Source organism: Thermobia domestica, chromosome 8 (assembly GCF_964235325.1).
Source record: "Thermobia domestica chromosome 8, izTheDome1.hap1.1, whole genome shotgun sequence".
Lineage (NCBI taxonomy): Eukaryota > Metazoa > Arthropoda > Insecta > Zygentoma > Lepismatidae > Thermobia > Thermobia domestica.
Window position 1 is genome coordinate 173,950,855 of NC_137461.1, and position 19,028 is coordinate 173,969,882.

At 37.1% G+C, this 19,028-nt stretch overlaps 1 protein-coding gene and 1 long non-coding RNA gene across 2 annotated transcripts in view; one reads left to right on the forward strand and one right to left on the reverse strand.

Annotated features, from left to right (window-relative positions):
* The window catches only part of LOC145693355 (uncharacterized), a 1,690,974-nt gene that overhangs the window by 974,139 nt on the left and 697,807 nt on the right, over positions 1-19,028 (reverse strand). Inside the window, exons 11-13 of the mRNA XM_081769282.1 lie at positions 10,496-10,660; positions 1,904-2,065; positions 195-379 (exon numbers count right to left, since the gene is read on the reverse strand). Coding sequence (XP_081625408.1) covers positions 195-379; positions 1,904-2,065; positions 10,496-10,660 — 512 coding nt within the window. The remainder of the gene's footprint in view (positions 1-194; positions 380-1,903; positions 2,066-10,495; positions 10,661-19,028) is intronic.
* Positions 1-19,028, forward strand: part of LOC145693360 (uncharacterized) — a 78,728-nt gene that overhangs the window by 47,606 nt on the left and 12,094 nt on the right. The gene's annotated exons all lie outside the window — the stretch shown is intronic.

A 19,028-nucleotide genomic window follows, 5' to 3' on the forward strand; every position in this document is an offset into this window, starting at 1 on the left:
TTGGAAGTAAATAATTATATTCTTATTCAAGAATGCAATAATACAGTAAAACTGTCAAACACATTGACAATTTGATTTAACAGTAAAACTGGTTTATTTATTTACTATTGTTAAAACTATTTTCACTAATATGCGTGTGAGAGGAGAGGGTAACCAAAGAATAACTTTATATACTTTTTTTAATTTAATATTACCTTTTCTCCCTTGGGTCCGTTGGGTCCCGAAAGTCCAGGGTAACCAGTCCGCCCAGTAACACCAGGAATTCCTTTTGGACCTGGTGGCCCTTGCATTCCTTTGGATCCAGGAATACCTATTGTTGAACTTTGTGGATATATCAAACTGCCCCGAGGTCCTTTTTCTCCCTGGGGTCCCTGGAGACCTATTACAAATTAAAGAAATATTAGCGTAACTGCATTAGTAAAATGGTAGGTCTATTATATAATAGGTTCTATAGAATAACTGAAAATCGAACACAGAAAATATCAATATGTCATTTTTCGAGTTGGATTATTTGACATTACTAAAGTACCGTAATATAAAAAAACACAAAATAACACTAGAAAGATGTTAAGCATTACAAACTACATACACATGGTGATCAGAAAAATGGAAACACCTGAACGAAATTGCAACTTACCAGATTAATATAGTATCGGGCCACCTTTCGCCTTCAGAACAGATTTGATGCGACGTGGGATGGAGGCATAGAGGTCGTGAATGGTAGCAAGTGGAATTTTACACCATTCCTCGTGCAGGGCATCGGCCAGTTCTGTGAGAGAGGATGGAAGTGGAAATTGTCGCCGGAGTCGTGTTTCCAAGACGGACCACAGATTTTCAATTATTTTGAGATCTGGGGATTGGGCGGGCCAGGGGAAGTGTTGAACTTCATCCTGATGTTCCTCAAACCACACTGCAACAACGCCAGCTGTGTGAATGTGTGCATTACCATCCTGGAAGATGGCGTCATTGTCCGGGAACAACATCCGGACCAGGATGCAAGTGGTCTCCTAAAATTGCGACATAATCGTTGGCAGTGATTCGTTCGCTAAGTGTGACAACAGGACCCAATGAAAACCATGATATGGCGGCCCACAGTATCACCGTCCGCCGCCATGTTTCACAGTAGGGCGGAGACACTGCAGATCATAACCTTATTTGGGCGTTCTCCACACATAAACACGGCCCGTGGCTGGGAATAGGGTGAAAGATGACTCATCCGACCATATCACACATTTCAAGTCCTCAACGGTCCAAGTTGCATGGTCGCGGCACCATTTGCGGTGTGCGAAAGCGTTAAGGGCCCTGATGAGCGATTTGGCCCGTGCAACACGACCCCGTAAGTTCATGTCATGTAATTCGCGGCGGACTGTGATTGTCGAAACAGGGTGAGGGAGGTGCTGATTGAGTTCCTCCGTCACTGCTCCGCAGTGGCACGACGGTTCTGCGTGACAATGCGCTTTAATACTCGGCGTGACCTGTCACTCATGATTTTCTTCCGCCCACTGTTCCGCTTCCCCGATGTGGTTTTCCCGTGTGTTGTGTAGGCCGTCATCACCTTTGACACTGTTCCACGCGAGACACCTAACACAGTAGCCACTGCCCGCACACTCACTCCACATAACCACGCACCAATAATTTGCCCTCTTTGAAAATCTGAGAGGTCTCCCATTTTACACTACCTCCGTCTGCTGCAGCCACTGGACACTGCTGTTCCACTGCGCCTGACGTAGTATGGAGACCGACCTAATACACCACCAGCAGCGGTCCGGCGCTGCGGGCGCCACGACACCACTGCCAACCCATACATCTGACGTGTTGCCAACTACAGGTGTTTCCATTTTTCTGATCACCATCTGTACATTCCCTGCTCATAGAAATGCTATTTCTTGCTACATAGGCTTACCAGCTCTACCAGCACTCCCTTGAAGTCCTCTATACCCTGGTAGCCCTGGTTTTCCTCGTTCACCTTTGATACCTCGTGGCCCCGGAAGTCCCGCAAAGCCTGGTGGTCCTGGTACTCCATTTCTACCAGGTTCACCCTTTTCTCCTTTCCCACCTGCTGCCCCTAAAGAGTTGGAGACAAAAGAATAATTTACATTGAAGTTTAGCTAGGTGATCACATTAACATACAAATTATTATTGTTGCTTTTCTTTATCGCTTCTATTATTAGGTAAAAAACACAATCACACTTTGTATTGTGGACAGGTCCTTTGATTTACTATATGGCTACTAGGCTTTTTAAATATCAATATATCTAAACCATTTTTATTCTGTTTGTAAAGCAGTATCAAAATTAAATAACCTCGTAAAAAGGATCCTAAGTCGTACTAATTTTAAAACCTGCTGAAAAGAGCGTGAAACTCAATCAATTCAACTCAACAGAATAACAATTTAGTTGAGTTGATTTTGAGTTTAACGTCTCTTTCAGCAGCGAGACTATATGAGACGCGACCTACTGATTAACGTGGAATCCGAACCACATGAGCTCCCGCCAGGAATCGAACCCCGGTCTCCCACGCCAAAGGCGCGTACGCTAACCGCTTAGAGAATAACAATTGAATAACAACTGATACATATACTAGATTTACTATATCACTGTCATCGTCACTCACTAATACTGCCATACATCCATGAGGTCTCTATGAAAACCATCATTTGTTTGACACAAAGTGTTGGGGCGCTATGTACTATTATACGAAGCATTTCCTTGGTGATAGGGACAAAGGCAGTCTTAATAGTGTCCATAAACTGTTGAGTTGTCTGTAATCATTCTTGGAGTCAAGGCCGTCGCGTGGGCTCCGGGACAACAAATCAACAAAATTTAAGGAATTCATATTATGTTGGTAAATGATTTTTTTTTTTTTTAATTTAATGTTGATTCAGATATTTTAATAATGATCACGCCACGGCTCGGTAATATAAAACATCGTCTAGGATTATTCAACGGGAACTCTCCCAGCCCTCCTGAGAAGAGATTTTATCTTAGAAAACTGACCAAGATCTGCTATTACTTACTTCTTATCCGCATGACAATTTGGTATAAACTGAAAAAAAACTTCAGTAAAATTCAGTAACATTTCTTTATTCCTATTTTGTTCAAGAAATGCTTTAAAAGGAATTACAATGTAATTTTAACGCTTAAGTTTTACAAAAAGTTTCAAAGTGTACTGCCAGACCTCGTGTACCCGGGGGGCTTGGTATTTCCATTCACCCTTTCCCGGTGTCATCGAATCGAAATCTTGGCTGGGTCCCTGTCAACTATTACAATGTCAACAACACAAACCGTTGTCGTGTGCAACAAACAAATATTTTTTAAAAAATAATTTTCTATTTTTTATATTTACGTAAGAGTGTCTGTCATGGGCATTTTAGTAAGTTAAAGCTGATAAAGACGTATTTACGCTCAATAATGGCCCAAGGAATATTTACTTCTTTGGCCATAGTAGATATTGAAAATGATGAAGCCAGAAAGTTAGATTTCAAAGAAATGTTGTCCATATTTGTTCACAGAAAAGCCAGGAGAATGCCATTTAGTGTTTGAATAAAGTATGTATATGACATTGTGCAGTTAATTTTGCTTACTTCTATTTTAATTTATTAGTATTTTTATATTATCATTATATGATCTTTACAATGCATGTTTTGGAACAACGTGTTGTTAACATCGTCTTGCAGAATACACATAAACAAACCGTACATTTTGATTTTGAATATAAATTATAATTACAAATGCAAATAATTACAAACGTCACCTGGAAAAGTTACTTTAGTATTCTAACGCTATAATAAATTTACTGGAAAATTTATGTGCTAATCGCAAGGAAACAAAAATTTTATTTATTTTTTATTTAAGTATTTAGCAAAAGTCAGAAAATTACGAAGTTTTTGTTATCACTTTACACATTGCGCTTTAATATTTGTATCGTTATTTGTATATTGTATGCTATTACTATGTTGATGTGTATGAAGTTCAAAATAAGCAAGAACAGCACTCGATTTCAATAATTCAAAACCATGTTTTCATTAACTTTTATGTTTTAACTACAAAAGCCATTCACTTTTAAAAAATTGGTATAATACCAACTTCTTTTATCTTACATTCCATATTTAAATCTAGTACAGAATAAACTCTGGTTGCTTTTCGTAACACACTAGGAAGAGGGTGCATGGGAATTCTAGCCCCAGACGCTTACAACCCATGCGACGGCCCTGCTTGAAGTACCTTCCTTATAGTACCTAGGTAGTTTACAGAAAGTTGTTACAGGACGTGAGGTATAAACTTTTAGAAACAATGAAATGAAATCTTTAAGTTTTACGTCCCATGGTTATGCCGGTTAGGATAAAGGAGACGGTGATGATGAGATATGACTGAAATGGTGGAATGAAGAAAGTGGGAGGAAACGGAAGAACCTCGAGAAAACCCACGAGCACGGTGTTTGTCCACCACAAAGTTCACAGGGCGCGAGCTGGGATCGAACCAGGGACCCCAAGCACCGGAGGTGAACGCTCTACCACTGAGCCACCACGCCCCCTTATAAACTTTTAGAGTCTAGAGATCTAGACTCCTGGGAGGGCAATTGACACATGCTGAAAGTTATGTTCTTCACTCAATTATAGATCACGAAAAACTTGATTCAAGTATTTCCAATAACTGATAGCACAATGAGATAGTGCAATAGCTAATTAAACCGTACGATCATTCAGATCAATATTCAACCTCTGAGCTGTGGAAGAAGCCACTCTGTTAACATGATGAGGTAACAGAGCCTTCGAAGAAATAAGATCCTATCAAATGCTTAGTCGATATCATAGCCCAGATCACAATATTCAGAGGGTTGGGTTCCAGTTCTTCACAATGGTGTGTTTCTTCTTTGATCATGAAAAAAAAATCCGCTCTATTCTTAACCCGTCCACTGAGAAAAACAACTTTTCACTTGGCGAGATTCTCTGAAATACATCCAGCATCTGCCCATATATCATATATGTTTTGTTCATGTCATTATTACTTAGCTAATTGACGAAGGTTGGCTCGCAATATTTCAATTGAAAATTCTTTGTCATCTGTCTTAGATGTTCTTGGAATTGCTAGCCTGGAAGATCGTTTACGTACTTACGTTTATAATCATAGCACAGATGCTACAACTTCCGCACACCTGTCCATTTGCGGGGACGACTGTCTTCAATTTGTCATTCATTGATACCAGTAAGTACGCCAGAAAGTTTTACTTGGGAGGGTGTTCAAAGTAAAAGGGGGGGTGCTCTCAGAATAGTGATATAATTTTTAAACAAACTCAAACAAGAAAACAGTATATTTTGTTACACAACTATTGCAATACTACTACTACTACTACTACTACTACTACTACTATTATTATTATTATTATTATTATTATTATTATTATTATTATTATTATTATTATTATTATTATTATTATTATTATTATTATTATTATTATTAGCTCTTCGCAGTGGTAGGTTCAATAAAGTAAGTTCACACATTTGAGCATTTATTATTATTATTAAACTAAGTAATACAGTGAAACCTCTCAAAACGGATCAGTGGAACCGATTATTTGTCCGTAAATGAGAGGTGTCCCTAAAAGAAAGGGTTCTCTCTCATAACACCACACCACACATATTTATTGCATGGAAGAATAATTAAGATTGTCCTCTTACGAAGACGTCCACTATTGAGAGATGCCCGTTAAGAAAGGTTTCACTGCATTAGGAATTAACCTCCACTATTTTACCCAGTAACTACATGTGAATTGATTACATACGAATTATTGTAATTATTTTGCAAAATTCTGCTGTTATTTCAATTTATTCACCCCCAGCAAGTTTTAGTGGGTGATTTTTTCCAAAATATTAATTGGGAAAAATCCCTCGTCCCATGCTGAAATCACAATTAATACTGTACATTGTTCCAATTTCATTATTTTAATATTCTAACCCTTTTGTTAACGTTAATTCTTGTGATATTATTTGATCTCTTAATCTCCATTCCTGCCCCTTCCTGGCTACGTTATTGGCTCTGAATATCTTTCATAAGTAAAATATTCATTGATTTAGTTGTTTTCCAGAAATCCAGTTTTTCAATTTACAAATATTTTGTATCTTTCTGTTTTGTCTTCTATAATATACCCTAATTTTAATAATCCCAGGGCTCATAGTGGTCTGACCTCTTGTAAATAGTTGAAAAGTGACCAAAAATGGCCAAAAGCACACGAAGAAGTGACCAAAATCTCATCATCCCCATTTTTTCCTTTGTCAATTTCTCCATCACCTCTCTCTTCGTTTGTTGTTTTGTTTTCTCTTTACTTCTTCTTTTTGAGCTTCCTCCTTTCTTAGGTTCTCAAAGTATGATTGGTAGTTATGGTAAGCTCGGTACGTAAACGTACGCCAGGTCCCATACACTAACGTATTGACAGCTGCTAACAAGACTAGAGTATGAAATTTTATGGTTACGACTGAAAAATACGTCAATGTTTGGCCGACTTTAGCAGATGTAAAAAGCTTCTGAGTAAGTGGAACCAGTTCTTTTCTATTTGCGAATTTCTTCATCCCAGACATTATATTTAACTTTGCATTAAAAATTCTCAAAAACGTGAAATATTCAAATTCATCACCTACTCTTAAGAAAATACAAGAAGCGTAACACAAGACGTACATGATGAACCACACAAACACACACACACAACGTTGAACGGAGCGTTAACTATTACGAAAGGAAACTAAAAGATTATTATGATAGATGAAAGAATAGACACAGAAGGGTTCTCAACCCCACCTTGAGAGCTTAAGCATCCACTGTGCTTTAGAAACAATAAAAGCTGAAGTGAGAATAAAGCTGACTGTTTTACATGTGGCAGCAAGTACTGAAGCTTTCAGAAGAGTAATGAGTAACAAGTTTCTGCCTTTTTTCCATTTTTTTTAATATTTTTCTTCGAAAACTGCCAATGCAAAACATTAATCACACGAAAAAGTCAGTTTACCTCTCAAAAAAGTAACTTTTAGTGACATTTTTTTTTAAAAAAAAATAACTTTTAGTGACCAACTTGAAAAAAATAAATTTTACTTTAAAAAAGTGACTCACTATGAGCCCTGTTCCGTTCAATGAATTTACGTGAATAAAAATATACTTTTCAAAAAATTAAGCTAGCGCCAAATGCGTTCCTGCATAACAAGACAGTCTAAATATATATATATAATTATTACTTCGATCAATCGCTTCATTTCTAAAAGCGTTTTGACTATTCCCTTCTAACGTCCGTCCGTTGATACACTACTTGCAGAGCAGGCTCGAAACCAGACGCAGAGCTTTGGGGATCCATGAATATGTTAGGAGGGGCCAAGTCATTAAAAATTCTCTTACAAATATCAAAATTGTGCATTTTGTAGTGAAGTCTGGAGGGAACATGAAAAACTTAGGGAGGGCCAGGCCCTCCCTTGCCCCCCTCTGGTTGTGAGCGTTGCAGAGTAGCACTTACCAACTGAATCTGGTATAGGCTTACTACTATATTGTCACACTTTCCCTAATTGAGGAAGAGGTAGGTGAATAACTGCTCAAGACATTGCCAATTTCAGTCATCTGCATCTGTCCATCAATCTCTTTTCTCAGAAACGACCGCGGAGCCCAGGAGGGTAGGTATCAGCAGCCTGTTTTGTCAATTGTTTCGATCGAAACACCACCCGAAATGAGGTCATGTGGTTCTCGAAGCCGTACCTGAGAACGAGGTCGCTTCCTATTTTGAAGTGAAATAAATAAATAAGAATATTGCCTCCTTTCCTTTTTTAACTTGATGTAATAAATAACCTATGTGATACTGATTGATACAATTGGATTTGGGGTGAGTATTCCTTTTCCATCCAGGGGTGTGTGTAAAGAAATTTGGAGGGGTGTTAGGGGGGTGTTGGGGGGGTGTAGATTACTCCCTGATTGATACTATCAGAAACAGAGTTCCCAACGCAATATTACCTTCTTCGAAGGGAATAATATAGCAAATTATGCCAGTGAAATTACGTCGCACATCCTCCACGCTCTTGCCAAATGCACATGTTTATGTGCGTTTGCGATCACACTCTTTTCCAAACTGTTGGAGATCGTGTCAGTCCTCTACGATAGAAATAGAATATTCCTGGTGAAAATACACCTGCTACAAAATGTACGGACTACTGCTTATTCTCATACATTTTGAATAATCAAACATCGTGTGTGTGAGTTGCCTACAAGTATTACCTTCTCTTTTCACTTCCTTAATTTCACCATTATCAAGCATTCAATCTCATCGTTACCCTTTAGCCTCAGAGCATATTCGTGGGAAGTAAAATAAAATAAAAACTTCAGCACCAATACAGAGAGTGATAAACCATTTGGACCACCCTGTAGATTATAAAACCGATAGTAATCACTTTGCGATTATGTGAGTTAGAAGACCATCATATTGCGAGAGTATAGAGCTTTGTGTCTTCGAGTAACTTGCATTCTACTGTCAAAAGAGTGGTTACAACTCACAACAAAGTAAACGAACCCTAGCCCATCATATTTTGGTGCCCGAACAACGAACTCGAACCCAGACCATTATACTATGATGGGACACCTGAGGCCACTTGTTTACAGAATTTTATAGCCCTCTGACGTGTACATTCTTGCGGAACTAGAATTGTCACATTTTTTATTTCCGAAATATTTGAGGTCACAGTTAGGGGACAGACGTACATGATATTTTTGAGATTACAGCGTCACTTATTAGAATAACGAAAAAGTGGTTCAAGTAAGTCTTAGTTTTGATTGCAGAATTAGAATCTGTAATAAAAATAGGGTGTTTCCATTTGAATTTTTGAAGTTGGTCCTTGGGGTCCTATGATGAGACTTCACTGGACACTTGTTGTTTACAGAATTTCATACGCCTCTAACATGTGTACATTGTTATGTAGCTAGATTTGTCAAATTTTTGTCATTTCAGAAATATTTGAGGTAGCAAAGTTAGGGGACGTACGTGCGATATTCTTCTTTTTTTTTTTTTGCGATTACAGCGGCATCTATAAGAATAACGCAAAAGTGCTTCAAGCAAAAATTACTTAGTTTTGATCTCAGAATGAGAATCTGCAATAAAAATAGTGTCTATTTGAAATTTTCAAGTGGGTTCCTGAGGTCCTATGATAGGATACCTAAGAGCACTTGTTGTTTACAGAATATAATAGGCCTCTGAAATGTGTACATTCTTACGTAACTAGATTTGTCACATTTTTGTTATTTCGGAAATATTTGAGGTCGCAAAGTTACGGAACGTACGTACGATAATCATTTTTTGCGATTACAGCCGTCTATTACAGTAGCGAAAAGTGCTCCAAGTAAAAGTTGCTTAGTTTTGATCGCAAAATCAGAATCTGGAATACAAATAGGGGTTTTCATTTTAAATATTCAAGTTGGCCCCTGGGGCCCTATGATGAGACCCGTGGGGGCACTTATTGTTTACAGAATTTTATAGAACCCTGGCATGGGCACATTTTTATGTAACTAGATTTTGTTATATATATATATATATATATATATATATATATATATATATATATATATATATATATATATATATATAACCGGTTGTTAAGAAATTAGAATAACACCACTGCTTACGCATGTATGCTTTATCCAACAGAAGGCTCGACTTTCGATTTGAATATCTATTTCCGCCCTACGCAGTTCAATCATCAAGGGGTTCAATAGCCCGATCACTGGATAGGCTAGAACAGTCACACTTTTAGAGTGAACATTCACGTCGGCAGTAATGTTAAATCAACTTTGCTGCACAACTTCCGGTTTCTGAAAGTGCTTTCAGCTATCAGGAGGCTGGTCGGGAACCTCACATTTGATTCATTATTCTGAGGCAAGTCGACCAATGATCTATAACCACAATTATCTAGACTAATACCTAGACAAGTATCTTTAGCGATAACAATTTCGAACCCTTAAAGTTACCCTCAGAAATAGACATTTCCCGATTATACACATAGTATCAGTATTAAAAGTATCCTGCAAAATTATCATCAAATTATATTCTTACAAGAAGACAGTTATAGATATTAAACAATCATTTGGGACATGATTGTACATCGTAGTCCTTCTTACAACCTTTCTGTTTCTAGACCAAAAATCTGACAAAACATTCCACGCACCTAATAAAACGAATTTTACCCATGTCGAAGCAAGAAGTTAATGGGTTAGCCACACAAAGATCTATTGTTGTTTTATATTATAAAGATTTGTTTTGTAGTGACATTATACAGATAATATTTCTTGTGAAAGTGGTAGTGAGAATATAATTCAGATGTTTTGAAAATGATCTTGTGACGCTCCTTTGTCCTGAGTGGTGCCTGTTATCCTAATTTTGAAATAAGACAATGACTCCGCAACCAATACTGTACAGCACTGGGAATGATGGTAAGTTGTCTTAGTCTGTTTTCGGAAATTCACTAAAAATAAGAATTGCTTACCTGGTCTACATACGCCACAGTCGTCACCTCGGGGACCTTTAAGTCCTTTCGGTCCGGGAAGACCATCTAATCCTGGAAGTCCTGGAGCTCCTGGAAAACCCGGCAAACCACGTTCTCCAGGAGGACCTTGAATCGGAACACCTCTTCCTGGGAAGCCCTTTGGACCTAGAAGACAAAGAAAGTAGTAGCGTTAAGTTAAAAAGTTCAAAATATGTATATATAATGATGGTCTTTCTTGGAGTATCTATTTTATTAGTCATGAAATTGTTGACATTTGTGCACTCTTATATTTAAACTGTTAAAGAAACGAATTTTAGAAAACGGTATAATCTAGAGTAATTCCAGACCATGCTCTATCTTCGAATGTTCCATCCATAACATTGTCAAGATTACACGTTAGACAGTAGAACCAACTGTGTTATCTGTTAAAGGAGTAACGAAAAAGTTACGATATTAATTTCATCAAAGAAGTAAAGGAAGGGTCATTTATAAAGCTTACATTCGGAAAATGTCAAACCACCACGTTAAAATGTCAGAATCCGTTACAATCTCACACAAACACAGAATTTCATCAAACGCACGAATGAATATAACGATACGCGCTCATAACATTTAAATGTTTAAATCACATATGCAAAAACATTCATATCTCTCAATGATAATCCCATATAAATAAATGGAACTGTATATTAGTAAATTCATAAATGAGTAGGCTATAGCTTTTATAGGAAAGATTTTTATAAGTAACATATTAAAAATACAGTGCAAAATCGAAACTTTCGAGGTATGAAACCACCTTTTTTACACATTCTTTTTATTTTATATATAGAAAAAACTAAGTTTTACATAGATTTGAAGAGAAGTAACACTGTAGATTATTTAATAACAAATAAAATAAGTGAAAGTTGAACTTGATACGATCGTTAGAACTAAAGATAATGGCTGTTCCTTAAATACTGGCGTTTTAAATGTTGTGAGGCATGTGGGAAAGACCTAGGAGGATTTTTGAAGACTTTTGTTGAAATGCACCTCTGATAATTGTCTGTTAATAAGGTAAAATTCAGCTTTACGTTAATTATTTCCGAAGTTTGCTGGTTTAGGGTCGTTATTGAAAGGGTCATAGTTACTTTCATGCAATTTCTGAAGTCCAGCTGTATAGGTAACTTGATTTAAACGCAACATTTTTTCAATTTATCTTTCAAAGTCTGTGTTATTGACCTCATTTACTAGTATATACATCTCTCTTATTTGTTTCTTAAGATTTTCAATCGAAACAAACATGTTTGTGTTAATAAGGAAATACGGGTAGAATAGTCTTACTTTAGTGGGATTGGGGTGTCATATTCATTTCTACATAAAAATAATAATAATAATAATTTCTGACGCCGTCTTAGGGTACATTACCTTCTATAGATCTACGAGGGCTGATCAATAAAGAATGATCATAAATGAATAAAACATAATTACCTGTACTAATCCTCCAAATGTTGATGGTCTCTTTTAAAATACAATGCACTTGTACCAACGTTTTTGCCAGTAATCAAATACATACTGGAAGTCATTCTTGGACAGATCCTTCAAAATCACCTCCGCAGCTTTCACCACTGCCCCTGACGCGAAACGCCATCTCCGGAGGTCTTTCTTCAAATTTGGAAAATAAAGAAATCACAATGGGACAAATCAGGGCAATATGGATAATGGGGTACACACGGAACGTTGATCTTTGCAAGATAGTCATTAGTATTGGCAATATAAGGCCTGGCGTTATCATGGTGCAGCATCCGCCCTGTTTTTTTCAAATGTGATAGTTTCCGATGAATGTGACCTTGGAAGGTTAGCAACACACCATTATAACACACTCCGGTGACAGTTGTATGTGGTGCGACGACATGTTGGTATATCATGCATCTTATACCTAAAAATGAGATGACCATAACTTTGTTAGCAGAAGCAACCACTCTTGCTTTCTTGAGTGTTGGTGATGGAGACTTCCACACAGAACTCTGCTACTTGGACTGAGGGTCATAATGATGAAGCCAACTTTTATCCGCAGTAATGATTTTCGACAGAAAGATGGGGCCGTTTTGCAGCTTTGATTTCCACTCCGAACAAACCTCCACACGAACAGCCTTTGATTCGGAACGAACAATCGTGGCACCCACCGCACACAGCAACTTACCCAGTTTGTCTGTAAGCAGCGTATGACAGTTATAATACTAGCGTATAACAGTTTGCGTTAGTTCTCTTACCGTGATTCGACGCTTACTATCACAGCAGTAGTGTTGATGTTCACTTCCGTCAGAGCAGTTACTGCAAAACCGGATCCACCTTCCTTCGAAGTTGATTATTTCCCATCTTTAAACATTTTGAACCACCTTCGCGCTGTACGCCTCCTGTAACTTCGCATATGTTTCAACTGCTGTTTTCTTTAAGAGAAAATAGAATTTCGATGCACTGCACTGTCCTTCGCGTGTCACTCTCATGTTGCCTTATACGAAACTGAAACTACGTGTTCTTGAACGGCTGTCAAGGTCACATTCCTCACGTCACGGCTTTCGAAACTTGCTCGATCTATACGTCACTTCTCCCAACAGAATACTGTCTCTTGCTTTTGCATTCACCTCATAAACACTGATGATCAGGCTTTATTGATGAGCCTACGTAAATGATATCTTTTGTAAATTTTTGAACTATTGTGCATATTTTGCATCCTGTTTCATGTCTCTGGACCAATTAAGGAACGAGTTACTGTCATTCGAAAATAACTCTATGAATATTCCATTTCGTTCAAAAAGTTGGTTGGGCTCAAAGACAGTTACATAGTGGAACATGGTTGGACTTCATAAGCTTAAAATTATACGTCTCTTGAAATGAGATTTTGAAATCTTCATATAATATTAAAAATCAGATTACTAAAACAAATTTAAAAACTGAGATAAGAACAAAAACTACGTTTTTGATTAAGACTTTTGTAAGTTAATGAGCATTAGCGTATTTGGAAACAAAGGCAATGCAGAATATCAGAAATAAGCATCCCATTGAGTTAGAGTCTGACCTGAAGAAAGTGGAAGTGGTAATTGCAGACCTTAACTTTGATTATAGACTATATTTGCTGCTAACTTGTGGGCAATACATACAAGAAAAGCTCTAACTTTTTATAAAATAATATACGTATGTTGATATAAGTGTATTACAATTAACTTATCAACACTCCTTATGTATGTATTTCATTATAACACTAGTAAACAAAAATATGCAGACAAAATAGAGGTTTGTTACATGGATATTCACAATTACATATAGGCCTACGAAATTGAAACTACGGTTGCTAACTCTGAAAACAGAAAATTCCGCTCACAATACTCAAAACAGATGAAGATTAACTGAATTTTAAAAGCTTGAAATATATAACAGAAACTGGCAATTCTAGTTGAAACTGATAACTCTTGCTAAGGCATGAGAGAAATGACTTATTTTGACATAGGCGAATATCTGAAAAGCAATGAATACGATATGCCTCAAGTTAACAAGAAAGTGATAGAAATATTAAGAATGAAAAGAAAGGTAAAGTAATGACTGAGTTTATCGACTGAACATATATGACATATATGTCTTCAACTGAACATAAGTCTTCAAATTACATGAGCTGGATAAAAAGTAGTGAGAATACTATTTTTACGTAAGAGGGTTGTGTATATGTTATAAGATATTATTATAAGTATTAGCAGTATTATAAGATTTCCATTGGTGATAAAGGATTGTGGGTGATGAAGTGTGGCGAGTGGCAACAACTTTGAGTTACAATATCAAAAGCAGCTATGCCGTAAAGTAGAGGTAGAAAGTGGAAGTGCCATAACAATATGTTTCGGAAAGATGAAAAATGTGCGTAGATTAAGATTGAAGTAGCAAAAGAACATAGTGCACAACAAAGTTTTGATGGATATCGTCACTAAAATGAAAGAAACACTTCGTAAGAAGCATTACAACAGAAGATAAACCGTTATCCGTGATATGCCGGATATCGAGAAATACTGAACGACGCCTTCCACACCTGTGGCAGAAGGTGATGGAAATGGGAGGAAATTATACTGAAGGAATATAACAGGTGTTCTTCTGTACATAAATCTAGTGAAGAATTATTACAATTTTACCATTGCTCTTTATCCACGCCTTGAAGGAAACAGAAAAGAAGACTAGAGTATAACTAAATGTTTACTTTGAGTACTGCAAGAAAAGCTTATTCAAGAATGTAAAAACTAGACTTGGATGATTATAAAGAATGTATCTCATGAGCAATATAAGCATGCTAGTTTGAGGCTAATAGGGAATAGTGAAAAATAATTATATTTATCTAATGTACGTATTATTAAGGTGTGCTGCAAGTTTCTTTTTACATTAACTTAAAACCAAAGTTAGGTGCGTACTAATAGTAATGTTGGCGTTACTGCTGTATGGCCGGACCACACAAAAATAAAAAAAAGGAATACTATTTAGTTTCTACCCCAAGAAACTAGGTTGTGACCCTGACTCACTTGGTAGTGATTACTGTTCAAAATACAGTGTGGACGTATGCTATACAAACTACTGCACAAAGCAGGAACCAACTTCTGCTAGGTGGCCACTAAAAAGAAGGAATACTATTAGCCGAGTCAGGGCCGGAGTGCAGCACAGGGGCCCGAGGGGTTGCGTCTGTAGGGAGCAGGCGCGTAACCGGCGGTGGATATACGCATAAACGAGGATAGTACAAAAACATTTTATGTCATAAAATGCATGGTTTATATTTTGCACAACTTTCGGGAAGATACTAAATGCCATCCAAAAACGGTACCAAAATGTACTAAATTACGTTAGATTCGATTAGATTTGGTTAGATGTTTCTCTTCTGTTCAGTAGTTTCATTTCGTTTCCATACTTACGATAAAATGTTCACATGTAAAGTAGACCATGCCTTTCACACAATTTGAACAACTGAGCATAGGCGGAGATTGCCATAGCATATTGGGGGGGCCATCCAAGGGGTCTAGGTAAAGGGTATTTAATGACTTCAACGGCTTTACTGTCATGCTAATAGTTGGTATGATATGTAAAAGATGTAGTGGAAAAGGGTCAAATAAATAAAGAATTTCATTAATTTTAAATCTTTAAAAAAGTATTAAACGAGTATTAAGTTAAAAGCATTAAGGTAAGGATTTAACTTCTTTATTAGATAAAACGTATTAAACGATAAACAAAAACATTAAGTCATGCCATTGAAAATTATAGGTCTAACTATTGCATTGAGAACTTTGAGAAAAACACATTTTTAATTATTGAGTAAATGATCAATACTTTGAGGGTTTAGGCCTAATTTTACATAAGGGTTATCTTTCTTTTTTTCCTTTTTTGAGCTGTAGATATCAACCAAACTCTCTATATCAAATTTTCTTACAACATCTGATTCTGAGTATAGGACCATTAAGTTGTTCATCCTTTCTTGGCCCATAGTGCACCGCAACCAGTTGTGAATCCGCCTCATTGCTGAAAAGGATCTCTCACAGGTGGCACTATTTGATGGCAAAACGAGAGCAATCTTCAAAAGGGTGCCAAAACTTGTGTATGTCTCTGAGCCGGTCGTTAATACAACTTCCATTAATTTTGCAACAATTTATTTTAGCGGGTTTCTTTGCAGATCTATACCAGAACTTTCCATAACTCTTCTTAAAACTACCATTTCTGCCTTTAGTATATTTCTATCAACTTTAGGTATAGAAAACATTTTGATGAATGGTTCTGTTCCAGCTTCATCTACTCGGATAAACCGTTGACTGGCATCAGCTATTTCCAAAGCTTCGCCGCTGAACCTTCTTTTAAGCTCTTCTGTTAAAATGTCTAGCAAAGGGTAATAAAAGTCACTTTTGTACTTATTTTTGACAAATTCATCCCTTTTCTGCAAATTAGTGGTTTCAGGATACATATCATCTCTATCTCTCTGGCCTACTGAACTACAAATTACAAAATCATCTAGGGTTTTCGATATCACTCGAGGTCGTTTAGGCTTGGAGCTATTATCTGTAGCTATACCACTCTCATCTTTGTTTTGAAAAATCCTTAGGTCAAACTCGTTATCAAAAGTCTTTATGTCTAGCCATTTCTTGTCCCATGAGACTTGGTTTCGATTGTTAGTTAGCTCTTCGATCACACCCCTAGCAACATTTCAATTTTGTGCAATTGATGAGTCAGCTTTTTGTAGAGCTTGGCTAAGTACATTGATTAATGGCAAGCACTGAGAAAACACTGACAAACATACGATAAAATCCAGTGAGGTTACAGACTAAAGCAGACCCTTTGCTTCAGGGTTTTTGGGGTTCCTTATGTCAGAAGCTGTAGCTGTGAGTGCAGCGATAACTGCGGAGTAGTTTCTTTTTACAGATAAAACTGAATTGGCTCTGCAAGGCCATCGAGTATCGCTTAGTTTGTGAATTTCATGAGGTCCCGGGCTGGTAATGTTTTGCTCTCTCTGAACTATATGAAACTCAGCGTGTGTGTCAGGATAGCTGAAGTATTGGTACAGACATTGCATAATGTTAAAGAAATTGCAGCTTAAATCGTTGTCCTTGCAAGCTGCAACTAGAACTAGGTTTACTTTGTGGGCCAAGCAGTGGACATAGATTGCGTAGCGGTTTTGTTTTTTGACGATAGCTTGTAAACCATTGTTTATTCCAGACATTACACTCGCTCCATCATATGCCTGGCCAACCATCAACGCACTTAATCTAATATCTCCTAATTTTTTAAATATAACATCAGCTAATGAAATAGCAGACCTTGAAAGTGACACATCTTCAATGGCTATTACTCTTTCTTTGATCTCTTGTCCTACTAAATACCTGACGCAAATGCAAAGCTGCTGAGTTCTATGGGATTTTGCTTCATCTACCATTAGTGCAAAAAATCCAGAGCTATTTGTTTCGTCTACAATCACTCTTAAAACTTCTGTTTTTATGATGCACAACAACTCGTTTTGGATATCAGGGCTAGTCATGTTAAAATACTTATTGTATTTTTCTTTGAAATTTTCATCGTACTTAGAAAAAAAGTCACATAATTCCAAGAAATTTCCTTTCTTGCCTGACATATCAGACTCATCATGACCCCTTAGAGATAAACCCTGCTTTAACAGATATAGCAATATATCTATTAACTTTTTCATATAGTCTCTGTTTTCTAGTACTAGTTCTTTGTGGTTGTCGGACAATAATGTTTGCACGGACTGACATGGTTTTCTGTATTCAACCCATTTTGTCATAGAAAAAGAATGTGCTATACTAATGGCATGCTTATCTAATTTCTCACCAGCCTTTTTCCAATTTTTCATACCCTTTTCAACAAATAACTCTTCTCTGTTGCTTGAGGGAAATTGCCTACAGGCAAAGCAATAAAGTGCATCGTTTTTAATGCTGTATTCTACCCATTCATGCTTTTTGTAGTACAAAACAGAAAAGTTGCGCTTTCTACTACCTGGAAAGTCTGTCAAAAGAAAATGCTGCAAGATTGGACGAGCTGGTCCGCTACAAAGATCACCTAGGTCATTTGCTGAAATTCCAAGCGAAGGCACAAGTTCAGTCTTTCTTCCTTCATTACGAGATGGCAGCGTTTGCAGGTTAGGAGTCTGTTTACAAGCGTCACTTTGCACTACTGGAGTGTTATCCATAGTGGAAATACTATTATTTGCAATAGGTTTTTGTTCTCTTTGTTTAAAAAACGAACGAATGTCAGGCTTAGATTTTTTGCTCATTGTTTATACACACATAACACACCACACTGTCTAAAACTCACGAGATGACGGCTTACATTGAACTACTGAACTGACAAAAATGGCGGGGTTGGCGGCGCGGGATATACTCAGTCTGTGTTTGACAGTCAGTGTTGCCAACGGTAATGTTGCATTTCCCTGCAGCGACCAAAAAAAATTTCCCTATACATTGGGTAGCCTCAAAGATGTGTTTAATCCATTTATGATAATGAACGAATTATATTTTTCATTAACAATCGTGAAAAATGGTTAGGAAGCAATGCAAATAAAGAAGATGTTATTACTTTTTAACGTAACAGGTATAAGTTGATCAGTTGATTAAATAATGATATTAAGCACCTCAAAAGGTTTAAATTGTTTTAGCTTAGATTTTTTGGGGGGCCTGGCCCCTCCAGGCCCCCCATAACTCCGAACATGCAACTGACACTCCTTATTTTTGTATAACTTGATAAACCTCAAACACGATATGACAATCTCATCATTTATGCACCCTTTCCACACGGCCTTTCTCATAAATCATAACGAGTGTAACTCTCCGCCAAATAGTCCCTTGCACGTCCATATATAGTGCCGCTTACATCAAAAACAACTAACAACAACAAGTATTTACTTCAACTATTCTCCTCACCTTATACTTTCACTCACTCTTCCTCATAAACGGAAATAAATATTCCAATTAATCTTGTAAATTTTCTAAAATTGGTCCGGCAATACAGCAGTTAACCCGTTCCGCCCATTTTC